Source organism: Melospiza georgiana, chromosome Z (genome assembly GCF_028018845.1).
Source record: "Melospiza georgiana isolate bMelGeo1 chromosome Z, bMelGeo1.pri, whole genome shotgun sequence".
Classification (NCBI taxonomy): domain Eukaryota; kingdom Metazoa; phylum Chordata; class Aves; order Passeriformes; family Passerellidae; genus Melospiza; species Melospiza georgiana.
The window spans coordinates 27,480,346-27,506,591 of record NC_080465.1 but is presented as its reverse complement, the minus strand read 5'-3'; the positions used below and the strand labels follow the sequence as shown (position 1 = coordinate 27,506,591).

At 38.5% G+C, this 26,246-nt stretch overlaps 1 protein-coding gene across 3 annotated transcripts in view; it reads left to right on the top strand.

Moving 5' to 3' along the window:
- Positions 1–1,900: 1,900 nt before the first annotated feature.
- Positions 1,901–26,246, top strand: part of ERCC6L2 (ERCC excision repair 6 like 2) — a 48,403-nt gene continuing 24,057 nt past the window's right edge. For all 3 annotated transcript variants that reach the window (XM_058044189.1, XM_058044190.1, XM_058044191.1), the window contains exons 1-10: positions 1,901–1,994; positions 4,496–4,920; positions 9,143–9,262; positions 10,739–10,932; positions 13,524–13,685; positions 14,788–14,995; positions 16,417–16,557; positions 18,001–18,114; positions 19,590–19,709; positions 25,780–25,851. In XM_058044189.1, the coding sequence (XP_057900172.1) occupies positions 1,973–1,994; positions 4,496–4,920; positions 9,143–9,262; positions 10,739–10,932; positions 13,524–13,685; positions 14,788–14,995; positions 16,417–16,557; positions 18,001–18,114; positions 19,590–19,709; positions 25,780–25,851 (1,578 nt within the window). In that variant the 5' untranslated portion in view covers positions 1,901–1,972. The remainder of the gene's footprint in view (positions 1,995–4,495; positions 4,921–9,142; positions 9,263–10,738; positions 10,933–13,523; positions 13,686–14,787; positions 14,996–16,416; positions 16,558–18,000; positions 18,115–19,589; positions 19,710–25,779; positions 25,852–26,246) is intronic.

Below are 26,246 nucleotides of genomic sequence, written 5' to 3'. Positions count from 1 at the left end.
TCTATTGCTCAGCAGCCTCCTGTAATGTATGGGGTGCTCAATGCTCATGTAGTTCATAGTGGAACTTTCTAACATAGCACTAACATAGTGCCTTCATGCTTGCTATTTTCCTATTACTTTAAGTGGCTGAGTAACCATCACCCATCTTTCATTAACCTCTTTTGGAACAAAATTCTGGCTAATAGCAGACAAAGAAGCAAATTAACGCTGCCCTAAGCTGCACAAGTCTGTATTACTCCTAGAGCAAACAAGGCAAGGCAGCATTTTGCATGTTTGCTGCAAGCAGAAACAGCATGGAGACCTGTATCTCCCGCCTTGTCCTGCTTCGGAAAATACTGTAGGATGAAGAATTTTGATTAGGTAGTCTAATTATCCATCTTAATTGTACAGAATTTTGTGGCATATGCCGAAAGAATATAGGTGTTTTACTGCTGATGTTCAATCCCTTCTATAAATTCACCAAAATTATATAAACTGAAAGATGATTAAAAGAAATGGAGAAATCATCCAAAACACCTTGTCTTCTGCATTAAAAATCAAAGCTGATTTAAAAACAGATCTTACATGCTCCTTACACATAAGCATTTAACTTTCAGAAGTGAATTTAGTATAGTGCAATTAAATGCATGTGAAGGTGTTTTGTCAAAATAATAGCAAGGATCTGGGAAGCCATACTGTTCATGTAATACTCCATTGCATTGCTACTGAGATATGAGTCAATCTGAATAGATTTCTTGGTGGGACCCATTTTTTTTTCCAGAAAAAAACGGGTAATTGCCACTCACTGCCTTCACAATCTGCAAAATCTAACTGTGTCCAGTTCAGCTCCCCTGAAAGCAGAGCGGTTTTCATGGATGGAGGTGGAATGGCTGTAAACAAGCGGGTCTTTCTTGATTTTGATTCTTCCCAAATATCAGATCCTTGGCTTTCAGCATCCATCATCTCCACTCAGCTGGCTGCTCTGCACTGCGCCAGCTCTGCCTTCTATTGCATCAACTCTTTGTCCTGCTTCCTCACCTCTCCAATTTTTTTTTCTTTTGCAGAAAATAATTTTAGATCTCTTTACTCCTGCTGCCCAGAATCACAGAATGGTTAAACTTACATGGGACCACAGGGGATCATCTAGTCTAACTTCCCTGCTCAAGCAGGGTTATCCTTGAGCATATTCCACAGGATTGTGTCCAGTCAGTTCTTGAATATCTCTAGTGAAGGAGACCCCACAACTTCTCTGGACAACCTGTTCCAGTGCATGGTCACCTGCCCACAGTAAAGAAGTTCTTCCTCACGTTAAGGTGGAACTTCTGTGCATCAGTTTGTGCCCGTTGCCTCTTGTCCTATTGCTAGGTACCACTGAGAAGAACCCGGTTCCACCCTCTGACACCTTCCCTTCAGGTATTTATACACATTGATATGGTCCCCTCAGCCATCTCTTCTCAACATTGAACAGGCCCAGCTCCCTCAGCCTGTCCTCACAAAAGAAATCCTGCCAAACCCCCTAATCAGCTTCCTAGCCCTGTGCTGGATCCACTCCAAGAGCGCCAAGCCTCTCCTCCACTGACGAGGACAGAACCGGACACAGCTCCACCGGGCAGCGCGAACCAAGGCGCCGCCCCGCAGAAACATCTCGCGATATTTCCCGCCGGCGCCCCTGAGCATCGAGCACCATAGTAACGCACTTCTCGCGATATCCGCGCGGCACTGCCGGCGCCAGGCGGGGCGGAGCGGTGCGCGGCCGACGTGCGGCCCCGGCCGCGGGCTCGGCTCTGCGCGGCTGCGGCGCTCGGGGCCGGCCGCGGGGCGGGCAGCGGGGACAGCCACGGCGCCTGAGGCGCCCCGGCCGCTCCCTCGGCGCCTGCACCGCCGTGACCCCCCGGCGGAGGGGCGGCGGTGGGTCCCCAGCGCGCCAGTGCCCCTCCGCCCCCGGTGCCTCCGCCCGCGGCCCCCGTCGGGCTTTGCACGGCCAAAAGTTAAAATGTGTGGTGATGGTGTCCCAGGTAAGCGTCTTCCATGTGTCTTGCTCTACAATATCTTCGAATTCTGTTTATACAGTCATTTATTAGAGTGTAAAAACAAAAAAAAATTAAACGAAAGGAAAACGAAACCTTTTATTTTAAATTAAGTTTTCAGCCCTCACTAGTTAGAAGGCATTCGACATAGTTTCATAGAGGAGTAGTGGTTGAAAAGAACTAGTGTGTGACAGGAGGCCTTTACCACCATGATTTAGTACAGTCAAAGTTGACAGTGGCACGTTTTTTCCACCTGTAGTAAAAGGCGTAAGTACAGGTAAGTATCTTAAATACCAGCTTTCATCATTGGTGGCAAATGTATTGTACCCATGCTAGGAAGCCGTGTGAGATAATTGTCTTTATTTTTAAAAACTGATCCACATAAATTATGGTTCTAATTCAGAAGCCAAGAACTTGGTGAATCAGGCTAGTTAAACTAAGCAGTTCATGCTTTGGCTTTAACAGCATTATTTTCTGACCTTCTGCAGCAATGGTGTTCTTAATACCATTTCATGTCTCAGCCTTTTTCTCATTCTGTTCTCTGCTTCTCACTAAGTTTGGAGTTTAGTAACACTAGTACTATTGCCCAGTGTAATTTATGCCACTTTGCACCTGAACTGTAGTTGTGAGGATCCATATGCAACTCTTTAGCCTCAAGTAAAAGCTTTGTTAAAAACAAAAGCTCTGTCGTCTTAAATAATGGCTTTAACTTGAGAGTTTCTGAACGTGTTGCGTGTCCCTTCACTGCTGTAAAAAAAAGGAACTACAGAAGTGCTCTGTAGCACTTTGATTTGCATATATAGCAGTGTGCTGAACATAGCCGGTTTCAGTTTTTCAGTTTTGGTTCCTGTTCTCATGAAATTGCAGAAAGAATTAGATGCTACTGGAAGAAGTTAATGTACTCGTCTTTTTTACATTGAGATGAGAGATGTGTACAAATACCATGAACTTTAGGGATTAATTATGTATGATTTGTTGAATACACAGCCTGTTCACACCCTTTGCCTCAGAAAGTTACATTTGAGCTTCAAGTCTTTGAGAAGATCTGAGGGAATGGCTGGGGGTCTTGGAGCAGCTTACGTAGCAGGTCACAAGGTGTGGGGCTGAACTCCAAAAAGGGATGATGGGGCCATTATTAAAGAGATCTGCAAAATAGTGAATTGAAGGGAGAGACTTTGGTTTATGGTCTTGTTAGTGTAAGAACTGGTGGGCCATCAATTTGGGTCTTTGGATCGAAGTTCATATCAGGAAAAAGTGTGACATGTATCCAGAGCAGACCCACAATATTTTTAGTCAGAAGTCACCAAATTCTAGGAATCTGCATGTGTTGAAAGGGGAGTGGAGCTACTTGAAAGAGTGAGTCTGCTGGTATTTGCTAACCAGACAAACTACCTGTGGCCCATGAAATCTCTGTAACTAAAATAATATTTTAGAGGCCAAAGAATTTTGGAATAAGGGTGTTCTGTAGGCTTGTACTATTTTTGTTGTTACCTGCACGTCAGCTTAGGGCTAATGCTGGCTGCAGAATAGTGGGCTTGGCTATATGGAGGCTTTTGTTTTTTCTAAGAGTATATAATTAAATAAATTTAGTAAATGACTAGTGGTTATCATTGATTTAACTAATACATTGTGGGCATTATCCTGTAAGTGTATGCTTCTAGGTGCTCAGAATTTGGTGAGTCTTCTTGCAGTTTTTACACAGAGACATTAAAAGAGGCTAAGGTGGAGTTTCTTGCCTTCAGAACTTTTTTCCTTACCTGTGAAAAATGTCTGGGTTGATGTGTCCAGGAATATATACCACCACTGGTCATAGAATGATGAATATTTGCTCTGGTGGAAGATCTCCCTGGCTCACTCCTTCCTATAAATAAGGTGCATCTCGTGGTAATTGATAATTACTTTCTTGTAAGTATCAAAACTCACTCCAGCAAATAGATAAGAAACAATAAAAGTTCTGAAATGAATCAAATCATCCCTTTGTTTTAGTATGACTGAGCAGGGGAAGATTAGAAATTGTTTCTGCAAACTCAAAAGAACATCCTTTTTTCTATCAATTGAGATTTGGAAAACTTTGTATGGAGCCCTTATTTGTGAGATCTTTTTACTGTGAAGAGTGAAGATCTTGTTTTTCTTAGTAGAGGTATCTTGTATTATTTTTCATTGCCAGTGCGATGTGAGGTCCTTCCACTTTGTGTGTTTGTCTGTGTGAAGCCACTGTGTTAATTTAATGCATCGGAACCTGGATTTTGCTTTTTTTCCTATACACATTCTGTTATTTCTAAAATAGCGGTGTTAGAGCAAACTGTAATTTTATATCTAGCTGTAAACAGTAATTGCTGTTTTGATTCCAGTGCTGCCTTCAATAAAGTGCTTGTAGAGAGTTGTATGAATTTTGTAAACTAAAGTGATATTCATTGTTTTAATAGTGAAGAAATTAAATACTTTGTGCATCAGGCCAGTTTGTCACTGTGTGTTTGGTTTTTTTATAGATCATTGGCGTATTGGGGAGAAATGCCTTGCCCCTTGTTTTGAAAACGGAAAACTTCATGAAGGAACAATAACTTCTCTTGAAAAGGACAAGAATGGAAAATCATTTGCTGTTGTATCATTCTTGGAGTCTGAAGAAAGGAAAATACTAATAACAAAACTTTGTAAAGTCAAAGACTGTAGAGGACCCTGGAAAGGCTTAATATTTGATGAAGGTGATCTGGAAAAGCCATATTTTCCTGACCAAAATCTTCCATCTCCTGGAGTTGCTTTTAAATTATCTGACAATGGCGATTTTATCCCGTATACAATTAACAGATACCTGCGTGATTATCAAAGGGAAGGAGCCCAGTTTCTGTATAGACACTATGCTAATAAAAGAGGGTGTATTCTTGGAGATGATATGGGCCTTGGAAAGACAATACAGGTATTCTTTTTGTTTGTTACTGAGGGAGGAGGTAGTATTTTCTGGGATCTGTAAATCTTTTTTAAAAAAGCATTGTTTTTATGAAATTTAGACCTCCCTCTGCTGTTGCTGAGATGAATGAGGCAGGACATGATGCCCAGGACAGCGGTCAGAGCCAGGAGTGCATTGCTGATTTAAGACTCACTCCTCACAGGCCATAAAACTGGGATGTGACTCCTTTTAGTATAAGGACGAGTAATTATGGTAGCTAAAATGTTAGTGTGTTGAATTTACTTTGAAGATTGCTACCTGCCTGTCATGAAAGCAATTTGCAATGGAGTACACTAAAAGAACTTGAGACCCTTATGTGACTCTTGCTTTTAAAATACCTTTTTCCTTTTTTCCTGAAAACAAACAGTTTCACTGTTCTGGGAATACAAAAGAACTGACACTTTCACTCCCATCTCTGGAAGTAGTGCTTTGGTATTCCATGCTACTTCCATCAAATTTTAATAATGCAGCTTGATTGATGAGAGGATAAAGTGTAGCTGGATTTTTTTCATTATGCTTTGAATCTGGAATTTGCATCCAACCTAAATTACTTATTTTTTCTTTACTTGCTCTTTACTTGCTCTTTACTTGCTTTGCTATAATTAAGGTGATTTTATGTGTGGAATTTCTCTACAGTCTGTCTGATTTAAAGTGAGTGGTTTGAATTCTGTGGGAGATACTTTTTGTCCCACTCTATTTTGTCCTGCTCCATGTGTCCAGTGCAAGCTCATTTCTTCGCTCACAGGTATTGGTTGTGGTACCTGTTGTCTTTCCATTTAGGAGAATGTTGATAGATGTCTTTCAGCACAACAAAAGTGTTGTCCTGTAGTAAACTTAACAAGAGGAGTGGGTAAACTAAACTGTCAAAACTCTGCATAGAGCATTTAGAGGTGTATCATGGATTTGTATAAAGATTTGTATCATCTGTTAGCTGATGCTTCATTTTAAGAAGGGCCATGTTTCTTGTCCGTGGTAGTTGAAGAGCTCAATAGTTACGGAAGACTGTTCCTGCTCAGAGCTGCAAATAATCTGATTTCATATAGTAAGACATGTCTATATATTTATCTGTCTATCTGTCTATATATATATGTGAAAGATAATAGTAAGCTTTGGGGGTAAAAACTAAATTTATTTGTCGTGATTGCATCTTGCATTTTTGAATCTCAGAGCTGATTCTCTAGGCACATTTATCACAATTCCACATAGGAACACAGTGACAGTGTGTTCCTGTGTGGAATTCACATCTGATGGCTATTTCTTTTAATCTGTGTCAAGTTTTCAGAAGAAAGGTAGAGATTCCAAAGAATATTTTATGTGAAGAGTATCATATGTGAAGAATAACAAGAAAGGATTCTGTAGGTACAGAGGTCAGAAGAGAAAGGTTGAGGAGACTGATCTGAGGCAGTGGCAAACTTGTGCCTGACCAGGCTGATGACCTTACATGATGAAATTATGGTAATGGTCAATGTGGGAAGATGGACAGATGTCTCTGATTCTTGTAGGGCCTTTGATACGGTTGCACATGACATCCTTAACTCCAAACTGGAGATGGGTGGATTTGATGGATGGACAGTTCAATGGATAAAGAGCTGACTGGCTGTAGCCAGGGAGTTGTGGTCAATGCCTCTGTGTTGAGGTGGAGGCTGGTGATGAGTGATGTCCTCAGGCTCTGTTTTGAGAACACTGCTCTGCAATGTTTGCCTCAATGACACAGACGGTGGGATCGAGTGCAATCTCAGCAAGTTTGCAAATGACACAAATCTGAGCAGTGCAGTGGGCACAAGAGAAGGATGGGATGCCATCCAAAGGGACCTGGAGAAACTTGAGAATTGGGCCCATGACAACCTTATGAAGTTCAGTAAGTCCAACTGCAAGGTGCTGCACCTGGGCTAGGACACTCCCAGACATGAACACAAACTGGGAGTTGTAGAGAGCAGCCCTGATAAGGGGGACTGGGGGATTCTTGTGGGTGGAGAGCTGGATATGAGCCAGCAATGTGTGCTTGCAGCCTAGGGATGCATCCGAAGCAGCATGTCCAGGAGGTCAAGAGACGTGGTTCTTCCCCTCTGCTCTACTCTTCTGAGACCCCACCTGGAGCGCTGCATCCAAGTCTGGGGTCCCCAGCACAGGAGGGATGTGGGCCTGTTAGAGTAACTCCAGAGGAAGCCACGAGGCGTTGCGAGAGATCTGCACCTCTCCTATGAAGAGAGGTGGAGAGATTTGGGGCAGTTCTGCCTGGAGAAGAGAAGGTTCTTGGAGGACCTCATTGCGGCCTTCCAGTAATCTTTGTGTTCAGGTTGGACGGGAGCCTGAGCAATCTGGTCTAGTGAATGGCATCCTTGCCCATGGCAGGGATTGGAACTAAGTCATCTTTAAAGTTCCTTCCAACCCTTACCATTTTATGATTCTGTGATCTTGTGTATTTTTTGTTAAACACAGTGTTTGTGTTCAATGTGTTCAAATTTCAGCATGGGAAAGTCAGTTCAGTGGATATGAAGTAAAATGGTAGAATTCGCTTGTTTAGAAAAGGTTAGTACATATAAAAAAATAAATTTAAACTTCATTGAATAACTGGTACAGTCTTCGAGAAAAGTTGTCTTATGATTGTCAGTTGGCGGAAGCTTAGTGTTTCTGAATTATAGGACGGTTCACGAGAGAAACTTTTCTAGAGATCCTTTGAATGTTAATGTTCTTTGTATTTCTGAACTGATTTTTGCTTTAAATGTCCTGGCTATATGGTTCATACGTATCAAGCTGAAGTTTAGGTGAAGGCCTAAACTTCACCTAACAATAGAATAATGTTGTTTCTTAGTGATTACAGTAAACTAGGCATTTAGATTGCTTTATCTAGAAGAGCCAAAGATTTTTGATAATGAGTTGCTATTTCACTGCCTTTGTTACTCTTAGAAATATGTGGGGTAAATTCTACCAAGAATGGAGAAGGTAGAAAAGACATGGAGATTTATTGTACAGTTGAATTTGATTCTAATTCTCAAAGGATTTAAAAGTAAAACCCATTAGTTAAACAATATGTGCAAACTGGCAGGTCATCTCAACCTCAGTTTGTGAGATATTATTTATGAAAATGCTTGGGTTACTTTTATTCTACATAGCTTTCTTTTACTCTGTGGCCATACCTAGATTGGATTTTTTCTCTCTTCTGTCCATCCAACTACTCTTTTCAGAGAGGTGTTTTTTTCTGCACTCTGCTCTCCTGACTAGGTCTTTCTCCCCATCATTAGAGGGAGAAAGTTCTTTTTTTGGACATCAACAGTTGGTAGCTTTACCTCTAGCCTGCTATGAGCAGCTGTGTAGCAGCTGCAAAAAGGAAGTGGCTGGAGCTGGCTGCTCTGAATAAAAGGGGCCTGTTGAGATTTCAAAAGAAGGGCACCTCTCTGATGATGCACCTGGTCCTTGCTGCTACTTAGTCCATGGATACTGTTTATCCCAAGTGAATTTTTAATTTGCATTTTCTGGCCAGATCTTCCTCTACCTTCTTCCTGTTTTGGAACATGATAGGAGTAGTTTGGAATAGCCTGTGCTGGGATGTTTGTCCTTGCTGTGGTATATTGTAATAAATGTGTTCTCATAATCACCTTGACTGGTTTGAATCAGATGGGAGAATGTGACACAAAAGGAGGAAAATGGTTTTGATGTCAAGAACAGGAATTTGAAAGAATGGAACATACAGAAAAAGGTGTATTAGTAAAAAACAAACCTGTAGGATAAGCCTCTTCTTCCTTTTGCAGAAATAAAGTTGAGAGGATAGTTAGAGGATATCTGTTCCTTCTGTTTTCTGATCTGAAATTCAAGTACCCTGAAAAGGAGGAGAGTTGCAAGACAAACCTCATCTCTGTTTTTTCCTGGCTCATTCATACTCTGTCTCTTGTGTATTTTTGTTACATTTCCACTTAAAGAATAAAAGACTGAGATAGAGCAATTAATTGCTCCTATCATTAGTTCAAGGAGTTCTTAGGAATCCAGAGGAGGGAGGGGTCCCCTTTTAAAACCAGATTTATTTATAGCCAACAAACACCCCCTGCTGCACCCCCCAGAAAAAAATATTCCCCCCCACTAAACCAAACCACCTTCCAGAGTCCTGTCCAGGATTTTGTCCTAAATGTTTATTTTTTGTGGAATTCATTCAATTTCTTATTATACATAGTTACTGAGAATTGTTTTCTTTCTCAAGGTCATTTCATTTTTGGCTGCAGTATTGCACAAAAAGGGAACACGTGAGGATATTGAAAATAATATGCCGGAGTTTTTGCTGCGGACAATGAAAAAGGGCTCAGATTGTAACCCCAAGAAGGTACAACTTTCAGAGATACTAACTTAAGGATTTTGATGAAAGGCAATACTTGGATTTGTTTGGTTTTTTTTGTTTGTTTGTTTGGTCTAGGAGTTTATGTACATTAATTTTTAAAATTCAGCTGCTGAAGTAGGATTTCATGCCTGTCCTAGTCGTGTTTGAGAAGCCTTCCATTTTCCAGACTGCCATAGTGCCCCTCTCTCTCTCTAGTTGTTATTGTGCAATCTATTACTACTGTTCACCTGCACGAATGGAAAACATTTGGAGGTGTCTGGGTTAGATTTGTGGCTGGAGTACATTGAAAAACCCAGTGAATAGAAAATTAGTGTTTTGTGATGATATTTTTAAAGTAAAAAAAAGTGTGTCTAAATAACAGGGTATTGAATTAAGACAAATCCATATTTTTGGAAAGTGTAATGCTTATAGCCTTGTGATGTTTTGTGTTTTCTTGATTGGCTGTCATAATGTTGGAAGTAAGTCTGGCTGATAATCTAGGTAATGAAATACAGTGACAGCAAATAAAAGATACATGTAAAAGTTCTATGTGAATAAGACACATCTGAAGATCATTTTAATTTTACCCATTACTGAAACCATGTGATTTCTATTTTCCATTGTTATTTTGCTGCAATTGTTAGAGAATTTGACTGGCATAATGGGTTATGTGACTTAGCTCTGTGAGTAATGGATACATTTCCTCAGGAAATACAGGCTGAGAGGAAGGGGTAAAGGGATAGCACTTCATGTGCAAAGAAGTAGGAATGATTCTGGCTCTTGATTATATGTAAGGAAAGAATGTCACTTTGAGGACATTTAATGTTGAATGAGGTCACAGAGATGTTGTAGACCCCATCCATCCTTATGGGATTTTGAAGACCTCAGTTGGCTAAGCTTGGGTTTGAAGTCAGTGTTGCCACTGCTTTGACTATAAAGTTGGACTGAAAATGTCCCAAGGTCACTTCCTACCTCTTTGATTTTATTATCCTGTGATACTAAGTGAATTGTATGAGCTGTCCTAATTTTTTAAACTCTTTTCAGGACTATCTGTTTTCAAGTCACATGATGACTAGACTTACGGATTTGAGGAAGCTGCTTACCCTCTTCATCCTTTTATTTTCTCCATTTGTAAAACATTTTACAAATATATATATATATATACACAGATGCTATGACAACACAAAATGACAGTGTTTCATATCTTACTGCATTTGTTAAGCATATAATTTAATTGTGTTTTTTAGTATTTAATTTTAGTATGACAGTATTTTTATGATGCATTGTATACTTACTCAGTGTAAACTGATTACTTTTGAATTTATATTAACTTTAGATATTTTCCTTACATCGTTTGAAATGGCAGAATTAAACAGTCAGACTGCTCGGAGCAGTAAAATAGTTAAGATCTTGACTTCTGTTATTGAGAAATTGCTATGTTGTATTTTTTCTGGTGATACTGTAATATATATTTGTTTTCAGACTTTCCTCATAGTGGCCCCTCTTTCAGTGCTGTACAACTGGAAGGATGAGTTAGACACATGGGGATACTTTAAAGTCTCTGTCTTACATGGCAGTAAAAAAGATGATGACCTGAGTCGCATCAAGCAAGGGAAATTTGAAGTTGCTCTTACAACATATGAGATACTTCGCCTATATTTGGATGAATTTAACAGGTAATAGTTTTAATATGTTTTTGTGCACACTGAATTTTAACTGTCTAATCGTGCATTGTTCTTTTCAAGGACTTTTTTCCGTACAACATATTTGCTGTTAAATACATTGACTCACTGTGCGGCAGAGAAGAATTCCTGTACTACTGAATTTATCCTGTACTTCTGAGTTTAACCTGTAGAGTTCTGGTGGGTTGACCTTGACTGGACACCAGGTGCTCACCAAGCCACTCTATCAGTCTCTTCCCAGCTGGACAGGGAAGAGAAATTAAGATAAAAACCAGCTCTTCAGTCGAGATAAGGCAGTTTACTAAAGCAAAAGTTTACGCATGCACAAACAAAGAGGGGAAGAAGAAGTTTGTTTTCTGTTTCCCGTAAGCTAGCAGTGTCGAGCCACTTCCTGGGAAATGGTGCTTCTGCACATGTAGCAGTTGCCCTGAAAAGTAAACATCATAAATAACAAATGCCCCATTCCTCCTCCTTTTCTAGCTTTTGTATCTGAGCTGATACCATATGTGATGAGTTATCCCTTTGGTCAGTTTGGGTCAGTGGGCCAAGTTTTGTCCCCTCCCAGGATCTTACCCATTCCCAGTCTGCTGATATGGGGGGAATGTTGAGAGACAGCGCTGATGCTGTGCCAGCACTGCTCAGCAGTAGCCAAAGCACTGGTGTGTTACCAACACCTTTCCAGCTACCCACCAGTGAGACCAGTCAGAGTTGCTGTGGGAAAATCAACTCCATCTCAGACAGACTCAGTGCAACTGTCTTTGTAATGGGACACTTGTAGCACTAAGTGTTTGAATGAAACCAGTCTTTGCTGGTAACACACTTAGGAAATGTTCTCTGAAAGATGCTGGACTTGCCTGCCTGGAACCGAATGACTGTTAAAAGATACTTAGAAAGTATTTCTGTCTGTCAGTATAAGGAGAGCAATCACCTGGAATTTTTAACAAATGCTCAAAAAGGTATTTTCCTTGTTATTTGCTCTTTTCACCAGCTTGATGAGATTATTGAACCCTAAAAGCTTTGAGATTTAAACCCACGCATTTCTTATCCAATCCTAAACGTCCTTTTCCCCTATGTCATCTTGAAAGTAGGGTACAAATTGTGTCAGTGGCTGGTGGTAGCACCTTGCCCTCAGCAGCTGATATAAGTGGATCTGCAGATCTTTGCATTTCAGGTGTTGGGAAAGGTCCAGGCCCCAGAGGGTACCTTAGTTGTCTGGAGATCCATCATCAAAACAATCAGATCTTCATTTCTGTGCTCAGGTCTGAAGTACAGAGAATAGAGAAGTTCAGATAGAAGAATAAAGTTGTTTTGTTATCAACGATTTGTGTTCTTTCTGAAGAACTCTTCATGCTTGATCATGGAATGGACTGTGGTCAGGAAATAGGTGCATGTGTGGAGGAGATCTAGTGTGTGACTGCAAATACATTTCTTCAACATGCAGATTATCAAACTGTTTCTGCGCAGGACGTGACTGGATGGGCCTGTGATCTTGACACCCGGAGAAGCTTTGTGTCTTGCTTCAATACAGTGATGGATTGGCCTCAAAAGCTGCTCTTAAGTAATTAGCTGTCAGGAATAAGGATATATATGCTCAGTTATGCATGTAAATCAGTATGAGAGATTTAAGTGGAAGGAGCTAGGATATGAACATCCATTAGGCTTTTCAGAAACTCCAATTTTTAGCATATTTTGGGAATGTAGGAATTTGAACATGAATGAATGTATTTAGTGATTAGCGAAAATGCCACAAGATCAGCCTGCATTAGTGAACTAAATGCAGCTTGCTCAGGAGATGTTTTCTGCTAAACATCTCTAAACATGTCTGCTTCAGCTTTTTGCAGCATATCAATCTGGATATGGTTGTGTTCTGAAATATTCATATATATAAATTTAATTAATAAAGTTACTAAATCTCTTCCTAAGGACTTGAAGTCTTTCTTTATTATTATCTCAGTACACAGGTCATATTACCCCTAAGTTTTATTCTTGAATTGGCTGCAAAATATCTTTTGGTTACTGCTTATAGCTAAGTTCCTTGTCATCACAATCCCAAAATATTAAAATTCCTCTGCTATATTGGTATTGTATATGTTTTCTTGAGTGATACTTTACATGTAGGAAACCATGCAGATTGAAATGTTTTCAGTTCACTGGTATTTGCCTTGGATAATTTTTGTTGGTAAAATGAAGTATACCTATGTTAAGTATATTTCGGTAGTTTACCTACAGAGACTTACTTATTTTTCATAAATCTTAATTATGACTGGAGTTAATTTTAGTGAGATATGCTGGATTATTGGTCCACAGATTGAAAGCTTCTTTGTTCACGGAAAGCATTTGATACAGGAAACGGGAGGTTATTTATTTGATGATGTAGTTTAGCCATTATGTTCAACTATGTTAATTTAATTTACTAAACAAACAATATAAGGAAATGGAGTGATATTATGTAGCAAAACAGAGAAATCAAAAAGTAATAATGTGTTATAATCACAGCTGTTTGTGTGGCTGGCTTCCCTTTATGTATGTATGTGGGATGATGGGACAAGTAGTGTCAATTAATGAAATCTTTTTTTGATCTGCAGTATAGAGTGGTCTGCTGTGATAGTGGATGAAGCACACAGAATCAAGAATCCAAAGGCTCAAATAACTCAAACCATGAAGTCATTAAAATGCCGTGTTCGCATAGGTCTTACTGGAACCATTCTTCAAAACAATATGAAGGAACTTTGGTGTGTTATGGACTGGTAAATATTTTCTTTTATGTTTAAACATCTCTGTGTGTTGACTGTGCAGTGGGGCTGGGGCAGGACTGGATGGTATGGACCCATCTGTGTTATGAAAAAACAAAAACAAAATACAGCCCTCAACCTCAAAACACCTGCTTTTTTTGAGAATATGACTTACTGGGGAGGTTAGCTCCTCGTATTTTACAGTTGTTTCATACATTTGGGGTTCATCACTGCTGGCTTCTTTGGGGAATTTGGGAAGTAGTTAGAATTATTCTTCCTCCGCCTCCCATATTACCCTTTTTTGTTTCTTCCTTTTTTTTTTTTCCATAAGGACACTTTTAATCATTACACAACCTTGACCAACATAGTGCCTTTGCTCTGTCCAGTATGTGCAGGTCAGTCTGAGACCTACTTGGAGGATGAAAATAATAATATTTTGCCTTTTTTTTTCCAAAATGTACAAGTACACATATTTGAAAAGTAACAGTCTTGTCCAGAAAAACTTTTAATGGTCAAGGAGAGGTGCAACTCACCATAGATACAAATTTAAATCTTCTGGGAATGCTTTGCAGAGGAGAAACAAAGCAAATATATTTTAAATATAAGGATATACAGAACAGAAATAGCAGGAAGAATATTCTAAGCTTAGTAAATTGTTCCAATGTGTAATGCTGCCAACAGTTACTAAATTCTTTCTACCATTGGGTTTCTCAAGATTTTATTCAGTTAATTGTAATATCTGTATATTCTGATTTCATAAAACCAGCAAATATTGAAAACATGATTGTTTAGCTTCCAGTTTAGGCTCCTCGACACTAGCAGCCTTGTAGTTTAGAGCTTCTATATAATTGTGATTTCTGTTGTTCTGCTAAACTTTTTCTTTTCTTGAGTTGGAACCCTTTTCCTGAGGGGTGTGCCTTAGCATTTGAGAATCACAGAAAACAAAGGAAAAGTGGCATGTCTTAAAATAGTATCTGTTTCTATTTGTACTTAAAATTCTTAGTTGTTTCCCTAGTGACTGCTACTTTAAGATAGCTTGCTGTTAGTCAGAAAAAAAAGTTTATGGTATGCTTTAAATCAGTGAATCAATCCCCCATCCCCTTTTGTTTTTTAATAGGGCTGTACCAGGACTTTTAGGTAGCAGAGTGCATTTCAAGAAGAAATTTTCTGATCCAGTGGAGCATGGCCAGAGGCACACTGCAACTAAAAGAGAGCTAGCAACAGGTCGTAAGGCCATGGTGAAGCTAGCAAGAATAATGTCTGGCTGGTTTCTGAGACGTACCAAAGCGCTTATCAGTGATCAGTTGCCGAAAAAGGAAGACAGAGTAAGAGTGCCTGCACATTTTGAATACAATGCTAATGAATGTATCTCTTCTTTAGTTTTCTTGTTGTATTTTCTCTCTTGCATCATGTCTGTAGTTTATGGTTCTCTCTTCATCTTTTTAACTTGGGAAGACTTCATAGCCTTGGAAAAAGTGCACTTGAAGTAGTGTGCTTTGTTCACATAATTACTATGATTGCACATTGAAATGGAGTTAATCAAGCATGAAAATGCTCAGCCAGTCTTCTGTCTAGTGATTTACACATCTGTTTTATGTATGTTTTTGTCCTTATCTCTGCAAGCCCAAAGCAATGTATGTAAATGTATGTCTTGAAATTCTGTGCAGAACTTCTGAATTTGCATCTTGAAACTTTGTGTATGGAACAGTATGCTTTTAACTCCTTCATTTTCAATCCTGAAATAAAAGAAAAATCTCAGACAAAATGATTCTGTGATAGGCCTGTAATCCTGTTCATCTGATGCAATTGTTAATATTACATGAAATGATAATACTTTATTGATATAGATAAGAGTTCTGCTAAATATTTTCTTCTGAGTTGACAAATATGTAAGTTTGCATCTGGTTTTATTTTCAAAATTTGGTGTTTTTTCTTCATCCTTAGTTTATAATAATGTCATCTAGGCAGTCTTCTGAAGGAAAGATTAACACAAACATCAGTCAGTCTCCTTTCTGAATCTAGCAGGTTTTATTCTTTTCATTATCTTGTTAATGTGAGTATATGTTCAAGTTACTGCTGTATTATTGTAGCTCAGCATGGTGCTGCTGCTATGTGGATAGCGTAGGTTAAGGAATGATCTTGGGATTTCTGTCTCCTGCTGCTTAAGACTAAAGATGTCATGGAGATGCCACCCATGGTCTTTCAGAAGAGGGATCAGTTTTCGCCATAGCACTTTGTAGATCCATGCCTTCTCATTGTTTATTCTGTTTGTCCCGCTTGTGGCTTTCGGTAGTGCCCTACAACAGCTAATGCCTAAAAAGGGGAAAGAAAGGGCAAATTAAACACCTTGCAAAACAGAGAGAAATCTCTAATTAACATTATGCATTTACTTCTCTCACTATTCCTTCCTCATCCTATTCCTTCACAAAAGCCATGTTTAAAGGTTTTGAGCAAAATAACAGCAGGTTCTTGTAGAATGGTATTGATATTCTTTGTAGAATTTTGGGGTGGAATAAAATAAGTGTGCATACATTTTTGCTACAGTTTCATGCTATTTTGGTGTAAAGATCCACTTTTTTTTTCATTTGGTGATAGAATAATTTCCTGTTTAACTATTTGAGCAAGTCTAAAATTTATTTCTACTTTATTTTCAGTGATCTGTGATTTGTTTTTTATGATGCAGTGGTTTTTTGCCTTTCATTGTACGATGCACATGATAGTGTTTCTTGTGTTTCCTCTTTGGCAGATGGTGTTTTGTTCCCTCACTGAATTCCAGAGGGCTGTGTACCAAGCTGTGCTAGAGACAGATGATGTAACCTTGGTGTTAAGAGCAGGAGAGCCCTGTAGCTGCAACAGTGGCCGTAAGAGGAAGAACTGTTGTTACAAAGTAAGAACTTCACACTGTTCGGATTTTAGTGCATAGTCTTCTGAATTTCTCAAGAGACTCTCTGCTGATGAAGAGCTGATTGAAATATTTGCCTAGTTGTAGCTCATCTATTTGGGACATCCCAGCTGGAAATATGGGGAGCTGCATCACCAGCATGATAGAGTTAAGCACTTTAAGGTTACTGCAAAGCTGCTTTGCACGCCCTGAGCAGGTGATTGTTCCCTATGCAGTAAATTCTGGATCTTTTGTATCAAAAGATGCACCTGTGATTTAGTTGATAATGGCAAGAGCACTGCATTGAGATGTTCAGTATGTGTCAGGCATGCTGCTTCCAGGTGCCTCAGGCAGTTTGTGCAGGACCTGCGAATGGGAGGCACTATGAGCTCAGCAGGCTGCCTGGGTAGTTAGTTGTGTTCTAACTGCAGTCATGCCTTTCTGTGCCATTAAACATTCAGTTTCTCTTGCTTCATGAGGGGAGAAATCTAACAGCGAAGAGCACTAGTTGAATTTCGTCCATGAGTAACAGCTTTGGAGATTTCTGTAATCTTCTCCGGACTTCTTTAAACCTTGATCAGTCTAGCTTTGTATTTGTTTTGCTTACCTCACTCAGTAGACTCAGATTAAGCACATCTTTTAAACATTTAGAAGCATGTGTCACATGCTTGTTTCTCCCTTTTATCTCTCTGGCCTGCTCTGATTCTTGTATAGTGTTTTGAGTTTTTTCCAAATTATGTAGCTTCTTCAGTCTCCTGCATCTTTATTTATGAGCAATCCCCTCATTGGTTTTTTTTTAATATTCCATGGATATTAGCCCTCTTTGCAGACTTTTGTTTCTAGTGGTGTTTTGTAGAAAAAAGGAATGCTGGTGGACTTGATTCACAAAAGGGCAGTAGGCAGGCCTGCAGATAGTTGAGTGCTCTTATGGACTGTTTTATTCCAAAGTTAACTGTCAAATTTAGTAACTGGAGAAGGGAAAGGAAAACAAATATTGATCAAGCCAGCCAGCCATAACTAGGAAGATAGCTGATGCTGTTGCACAGTTGCTGTTGCACTGTAGAATATCTGAAGCTTGAATTTTGCTGCGATGCTTGTAAAGCTTTTGCTGAAAAGAAAAATAAAGTTAGCAGTTGAAAGGTAAGAAGTCATTCAAACTGGTCTTGCTTGATTTAATTAGTTACAAAGTTACCATCTTCTTGTTTACTAAAGAATTCTTGGTTATCTCCATGGGATGTCTGTAGAAATTACTAAGATGTTTCTATTAATAGGGTGACAAAGCTGAAGAAAAAACAAAACTTGGTTCATTTTTAGCAGAAATACAGTATTCATCTCATGGGGATCAGTTATAGTATTGTTAATGGATTAAACCTGGTAATAATAGCATTTATTTGAGATTATTACTTATTTTCAGTAGTATTTGTTTGCATAAACTGGGTTTTTTTGCAGGTAAATGCACATGGTGAAACGATTAAGTCATTACGCTTCAGTTACCTAATGATCCTACAGAAGGTTGCAAACCATGCTGCACTGCTGCAGACAGACAACACTAGCAAACTGCAGGTTAGTTTCAGAAGTATCTAAAAAATGGACTTTTGGAAGATAAATGGGATGAAAACTCTTGAATGAAAATTGCTGCTGGCTGCCTTATAAGCTTTAACTAACTGCAATTAAGATATTTTGTAAGATTCCTTTTCCATTCAGTCATACAGAATGCATACTTTATAAAGATGTTATACAAAACAACATGTTCATTTAGTTGATTCATATCTGAAAGTAGGGGTTATAAAACATCAAAGAAGTTAGGAGAGAGAGTAATTTTTCATGATTTCTAATAGGGTTTCATAAATGTAACAAACACATAAATTTTTGTTACATTTATGGAGTGCCTATAAGAAAAATGTCTTTATGCAAATAAACAAATAATAGATAATTAGAATGGGTTTTTTCTCTAGTATTTTATGTTAAGAGCTGAGTTTCTTTAAATAATGAGAAACATGTTTTAGAAAAAATTGCTTAATGAAAGATCAGTATCAGCTTATCTTGTTACTATGGCAAGCAACTAGACCCACAAACAGCAGTTTCAGAAATGCTTGTTTGTGAGCCTTAAGATCCAGGAATGAGGAAAGGGATTTAGGGGCATTACCACTTTTTCTTAGAATCTATCAAGGAAGAGATATTGGAATGTCCTAGTTAATTTTGTGAGTTTGTTCCATTAAAGCAGTTTTGCTTTTTTATAAATGTTACTTTTAGTGTCCAGCACACTACACACAGCCTATAGCCAGATGTTTTTAGTGGGCTTTTTTGTGTATTGCATATGTAGTTTTTGTTGTAATAACATCTGATCTTTAAATAACCTCTGAAATAATGAAATGCAAGTATTTTGTGACTTACAGTCTCTTCTGCATCATGCATAATTATTAATTTTACCAACATCTACTAAGAAACTAATACTTAGTAGTTTTTCTTACCATGGATACTGCACTTACCTTGAGTATTGAAGGCCCTTACGTGTGTTATTCTTAGGTGAGAGATGTAATCTTTTCTTTCTCTCTGTAAAAGTGGACTTAAAGTGTGAAATTGTGTTTAAGTTCAGAGCTAAATTTAGCAAGGGAGCTTTATGTGGCTTTAAAACACCTTAAGTCCATTTCCTGTACAATTTTTGTTGTGGAAGAATGTATAATTCCCATACTGGCTTGCCTGAAAGAGTCAAGAGAAATGTTGGTGCAGAACCCTTGGGTAGTGCAAATGTGAAGGCAAGAGGATCTTTTGAAACTGACAACTCTGGCTAGGAGAAGACATTCTGAATACAATCTGTGATTTCAGATTAGGAATCTCTTCTCTTTTTTTTTAAATGAAACAAAGCAAAACACACAGGAAATGTTTTATCCAGCAGTTTTGTAGTGAACTAAATTAAAAACTACATCAGTCTGCTTGAGATACTTTGGCAGATCATGTTTCAACCTGTTTAACTCTTTGCATGGCTTAACATAGCTCTGATTTTTAACATCTGTTCAATCTTTCTGCTTTTCTTCCAGGAAGCGCATATCAAACGAGTTTGCAGCCAGGTATTTTCCAGTTTTCCAGATTTTGTGCAGTTAAGCAAAGATGCAGCCTTTGAAACTATTTCAGATCCAAAATATAGTGGAAAAATGAAGGTAAACTCTCTCCTTAGAAGAAAAATAAATTTTATTAATAGTAATAGATTTGGCCTGTATTATATGGATATAAGAAAATATACACCTAATAGTTTTGGGGGTTTTAATTATTCTGTTTATTGTTCATCATACAACAGCAGGAATCTTTGGTCATGGATCAGTATTTATCTGGGTAAAGACTGGATAAGAATAATCTGTGATGCTAAAATTTTCTGAGACTTTAGCTTCACGTGTTTGATGGTGGGCATGGAAATGACCCTTGTAGTCAACAGGATTATTGTTGCATGAAATCATGGATTCTGGTGACAGTCAGAAATACTTGGCAAAGAAGAGGAAGCAAAACAAAATCATTGTGGGCTTAATGATTTGTGCACGGCTTCAATTTTGTGTGAAGTTCCAGTCTCTCCTCTCAAAAAGGAGATGTTAGACTTCGAAAAGGTTCAGAGGACTGTTCAGAGAAGGGCCACAAGCGTGATTAGTAACTGTGTCAAAAGCAGCCAAGTAGGCTGGGACCCTCCAGACTGTAAGGAATGACTTAGGGTAAATGTGAGTGGGACCTACACAATCATGGAATAGCATGGAACTGGTGAAAATGTACTAAGTGCTTACGGATTTCTTGAACCCTTTGGACATTAAATGAAAATAATAGTAGTTGTGCTGAAGATGACCAAAATAAATGTGTCTAGTATGAATCTGTGAAACCTCTCATGTCAGAAACTGTCTTTCTCTGGTTTCAGAGAGGAGCAAAAGATGGTGTGATGACATATAGTGTAGATTATTATGATGTTGCTTAATGTAGATGAAAAAGATGTCTAGTATAACTAATTAAAAAGAAAACCATACTAGTTTTAGTAGTACTCTGGAGCTGAGAGTGACTGGGAGGGTTAGAAGCTATGCAGAATTTTGGCTCTCTGTAAACCTGAATATTAACATTTTCTTCTTGGGACTGGTGGCAGTGGAAAGATTATGTTGCTGTAGCCGGAATGGCTGTTATCACTTTACTGATTTGTTACCATGTAAGCAACAACGTTCTTTATTGTTAATAATACATATGTATGAAATGCCTGCGTATTAACTTTGTTGTATACACTTGATTATTTTGAGAAGGTGAATTTAGCTGTTGAATTAATACATAGCTTTAAAAACCAAATCTGTCATCTTCAGGAGCTGAAGAATTACTTATGAAGCAGTTCTGTTACTGATTATTTTACCATGACATTATTCACGTTCCTATTTTACATTTTTGTTATTCTTTTATTATATTCAATTTTTTTCCATTGCGTTCTCCTAGAAAAGCTGGCAGCCATGGCTTCCCTTTGCCAGATTAAAAACTGGCTGGGTAGCTGAGCCCAGAGAGTGGTGCTGGATGGTGCCACATCCAGTTGACATCCAGTCACCATGATGTCTCCCAGGGTTCAGTTTTGAGGCCAGTCCTGTTCAACATCTTTACTGATGATCTGGATGAGGGGATCAAGTGCATTCTCAGTAGGTTTGTAAACTTAAGATAGGTGGGATTGTTGGTCTGCTGGAGGTTAAGAAGGTTCTGCAGAGGGATCAGTGGGCTGAGACCAATGATATAAGGTTCAGCAAGACCCAGTGCCAGGTCCTGCATTTGGCCACATCAACATCCTGCAGTAATACAGGCTGGGGCAGAGTGGCCGGAAAGCTGCCAGGTGAAAAAGGACATGGAGGTGCTGGTCAGCAGTGGCTGGATGTGAGACAGCAATTTGCCCAGACAGCGAGGAAGACCAGTGGCATCTTGGCTTGTATCAAATTTTGTGTCCAGCAGGATCAGGGAAGTGATTCTTCCCATGTGCTTGGCATTAGTGAGGCCACACCTTGAGTGCTGTATCCAATTCTGGGCCCCTCTGGCAAGAAGGACACTGAGATGCTGCTGGAGCATGTTCAGAGAAGGGCGAAGGAGCTGGTGAAGGGTTGGAGTGTCAGGTTTATGATGAGCAGCTGAGAGAGCTGGGATTTGTTTAGCCTGCAAAAAAGGTCTCCCCTGGGCCTCCTCATTACTCTGTACAACTACCTGAAATGATGTTGTGGTAAGATACAGTCCTGATTCTGGCTAGAGTTTATTTTGTCCAGTGGCTGCCTGAAGTGGTGCAGGTATGGCTAAAGGATTATTCTGTACAGCCCAGAAAGCCAAAGGTGTCCTGGAATGCATCGAAGGAGGTGTGGCCAGCAGGGCAAGGGAGGTGATTTCTCTCTTCTGCTCCACTCATGCAGTGTACTGTATCCAGCTTTCTCAGCACAAAAAATATATTTTGGAACAAGTCCAGAGGGGCCATGAAGATTATTACATGGGTGGAACACCTCTTCTCTGAGGAAAGGCTGAGGGAATTGAGGTTGCTGAATCTGGAGAAGGCTCTTGAGGAATCTTATTGCTGCCTTTCACTAATGAGGGAAATCTAAAGAAATCTGGAGGGGAACGTTTTACAGTGATAGGAAAAGGGATAACAGCTTCAAAATGAAAGAGGGTAAGTTTAGATTGGATTATAGGACGAAAGTCTTCACTGTGAGAGTAGCGAGGCACTGGAGCAGATTGCCTGTAGAAGCTGTGTATGCCCTGTCCCTGGAAGTGTTCAAGGCCAGTTAGGATGGAACTTTGAATCTAGTAGGTGGCATCCCTACCCATGGTGGCATGGTTTGAAACAAAATAATCTTTAACCCAAACTGTTGTATGATTCGATAATCTTTGTGCCTGGAAAGAAGATAATGGGTTATATAGCTATTATTGAAAATAAGCTGGCTTTTGGGTCCATTAATTCTGACTTCATGGTGCCAAAAACTGGTTCATACCTTTTTGGTGTGGTGACTTGCTTCTTTTTTTTTTCCTAAATTATAGAATGGAAGCTGTTTGTGATGATTTTGCATTTTAGACTGTGAAAGCAAAATCATTCAGGAAGTATGTAATGTAGAAAGTTGTTGTAACATAAGAAAATAATCACAGAGGAGTCAACTAGTATTAAAGCTTGGAAATGGCTTTATGAATTTTTAACATGTTTATTTGGAAATAACTAAGACAAATTATAGTAAAATGTTATTAGTAACCTTGTTGCACTGTAGTAGTTTGCATTTCCTAAATAAATAAATTCATAATTAGTTTCATAAATGAATCCTACAAACTAAGTGACATTCTTTTGTAACTTTCCTCTGGTAATGTAGACTGAATAAGCATTACTTTATCTTTTAACTTAAAATTCACTACAGACTGCAGAGAAGTTTTGGTACAGGTGATTATTCTTTTTAGATAAGCGTAGTTGCAAAGGAATTGTTTGTGGCATTTTTAAAAAATTTATTCAGGGAAGGGGGAAAGGCTGTGATTTTTTTTTTTTAATGAAGTTTATTAGCTAAGCAGCTGTAACTGTTTTGCAGAGTTGGAAAGGTTCCATTACTCAGCCTATTTGTTCTCCAGCCAAACAGAGATAAAACACATTGGAAGACATTCTGTTATGGGATATGAATTACTTCCACCAGTAAAACTAGATCTGCTTGTATGCAATGGGTAAAGAATGGCCTGTATGTAGTGTTTGTGTCCTACCTGTTGTTCTGAGTCATCTCTCTGTGTTTTGCAAACTGTAACATTAACATGCCACCCCAGGTTTTCTGTTCTGAATTTGGAATTACACCAAGAGCCTGGAAAAAACAATTTCTACAGTCCAAATGTACAACTCGTATAGTCATTGATGGTGTACCTAATCCGGTATAACAAGGACACTAATGTATCTTTGTTACAGTGGGAGGTGGGTAATATGCAGTGATTAAAAGCTTCAGCTTTTTTTGTAAAATTATCCCCTCCTTTTCACTTGTACTGCAGATTGTACAGTTTGCAAGCTTTGCTGACATATTTTATTACATGGTAAATTTCATGCTTAGATTTTAAAATAGAAGTAGTTGAGTATATGAGAACTGAGTGAAAGGAGTGTTCTGCTTTGTTTGGAAACCACTGTTTTTCTATCATGATGTTGTAAAATAGTGGGGACCTGCAAAGTTTAAGGGCTAGTGGTTCATTGCTTTTGAAATGCAATGATTTCAGATTGTCTACATGGAAGTATTGGGGACTGGTTGGAAGAAGATGAGTGAGGATAGATTTACAATCCTGCAGTAATTCTCATTCAGATTACCTTGTCTGATTATTTCTACAGTTTTGTTAAAATTGTGTCAGAGAGATGCTATGAGCTTTCTAGGTGTAAAGGGTTATTAAAGTCTGGGCAGTTGAAATATTTTTTTTAAAGATTTATTTTTTAACTGCATACATTTCCACAGAGAGTTATTTGTGGCATTTCAGAATACTGTTCTTAATACAAATATCTTAGGAATACCTGTTGTATTGATTTAATTATTTTTGCTTGGAATATTATCATTCAGTAAGAAAATGGAAGTCTATTGGAGTACTTTGCAAGAAATGGTAATCTCTACCATTAAACATAACTCTGATCCAGACAGGGCTGGCTTTGAAGGTTTAAAAAATACTGTAGGCTAGCTTGAACATCTCTATTGAAAAAAGTTCTCAAAAGCAGGAGGTAAAATTTCATCACATACAGATGACTCACAATGTGTAGCAATGGGGAGATGTATGTTTAAATCCATGGGGACTCTTACAAAGAACATGTGACTTCTGCTTGAGTATGATCGAGTGTTTCTGTTTTGCGCTAAAAACATACAGGATAATATTCTGGTGAGCAAGTGTAGAATTTACTTCTCTTTGGTGCAAAACCATTCATTACTTTTCGCTGTTGGAGTTGTTTCTTACTCCAGAATACCTAAATTCCCAATGGGATGAAATTGATCCATTTCATTTAAGTGAATTGTGTGGATTTATTTTTGTATTCTCCTATAGGAAATTCACTATTTGACCTGTACTTTAATAATAACAACAATAACATAGAAGCCAATTCCTTCTAGTTTAAAAGAATGTCACTTCTGTTTCTTTTCTTAATGTGGCCAAATAAAATGCAAATTTGTATAGTATAGCTCTGCTAAATGGCCTGTTGAGTATTTTTTTTCCTAGTAAAATAAATCCTGGTTTATATGTTCATGTACAATGAAATGAGGCCAAAAAATCTGTCATTTGTACCCTGTTTTCAGTTGTAACAAGATGGCTAACGTTTAGTAAGGAGCTCAGGAGTGACATATTATTACCATTTTATATTGTAGATATTGTCCAAAATTGTAACATTAATAAAAACATTAATCTTCATTTGATTGTCAAAGATTTCTTAGGCTTGTAGTGAAATAATTCTTGATTAACAGTTTATCTATTTATCACTGAATAAATACAATTTCAAAAATATTTATTGTCCAGTGGAAAAAAGCTACAGTCACGGTGCAGAAAATTCCTCTTTTCCCATTGTGTATGGCTTCAGCACAGTGCTCTGGATCTGCCATTGTCAGATGTGGACATAGTTCTTTTGAAAATAACAATATCACTATTATACACAAGGCTCTGGATTATTTGCTTCCCCACCAGAAGAACGTTGTGTGTGGGCGGATTATTGGCATTTCAAGGTCCGCACAGAGTCTGGGAAGCTGGATCCTACTGTAAACAGAGCAACAGATGAGAGTGGGAGCGGAGAGGGGCATACATCTCACTGATTATTTTAAGAAGACAGGTTCCAAGAAGCTCTGAACTCAGATGTAGGACAGAAAGTTTAAGCAGACCTTGGAGTTTTCAGGATAAATGTGTGCATTTTTTAAATGAAAAAACTCTGAATCTGAGCTAGTGTGTGACATAAGTAACCTTTTGTTGCAGTCTATGCACTGACACAAGTAGCTTCTGAATCTACCTCTTAGTGGTCTGATGACCTTGTCACAGTAGGATTTCCATATACATCATTGAAAAATGCAAATTTCCAGCATCTCCGTTACCTTTGTTACGGAGGTAACATTTATTATGTTAGTAATGATTTTTGTTATGGCTCTGCTGGCTTTGCAAATAATTAAGTTCAGTGTAGTCTGTTTGGAGGTTGAAAACATGAGTTAAGTGTGTGTAAGGTGACCTGATAAAAATTTAGATTTTAGATAAAAATGTCTTCATTTTTCTGCTGTGCTTCATTTACAGGTCCTTCAGCAGCTTTTAAATCACTTCCGAAAAAATAAGGATAAAGTTCTTCTTTTCTCCTTTTCCACAAAGGTGAGCTCCATGTGATTTTTATCAATTAACTGCAGCAGTAAGTTCTGAAGGGTGAATCTGAAAGTTGACAACTTGTCAACCACATTTCCTTATTGCTTCTACTGTTAGGAGTAATTACGAGGACAGTGTGGCATACTCCACAAGCATATTGAAACCTTATGTTACCTCATGATAAAAATGGTGACAGCAAAACAGGTGTAGCTCTTCTGCTGTCCCTAGACCTTTTTGAAATAGTTGTATTACTTCAGGTGCAGATAGCTAAGTTCAGCTGGTATGTCTTGAGTTACAGCACTGTCATAGCTCAGTATGACTGCCATATCATAAAACCTTTGTGTTAGCACTGAAAGTTTCCTCATTCTGCTGACTTTTCATCATCAGCAATGAAACTCAAATTC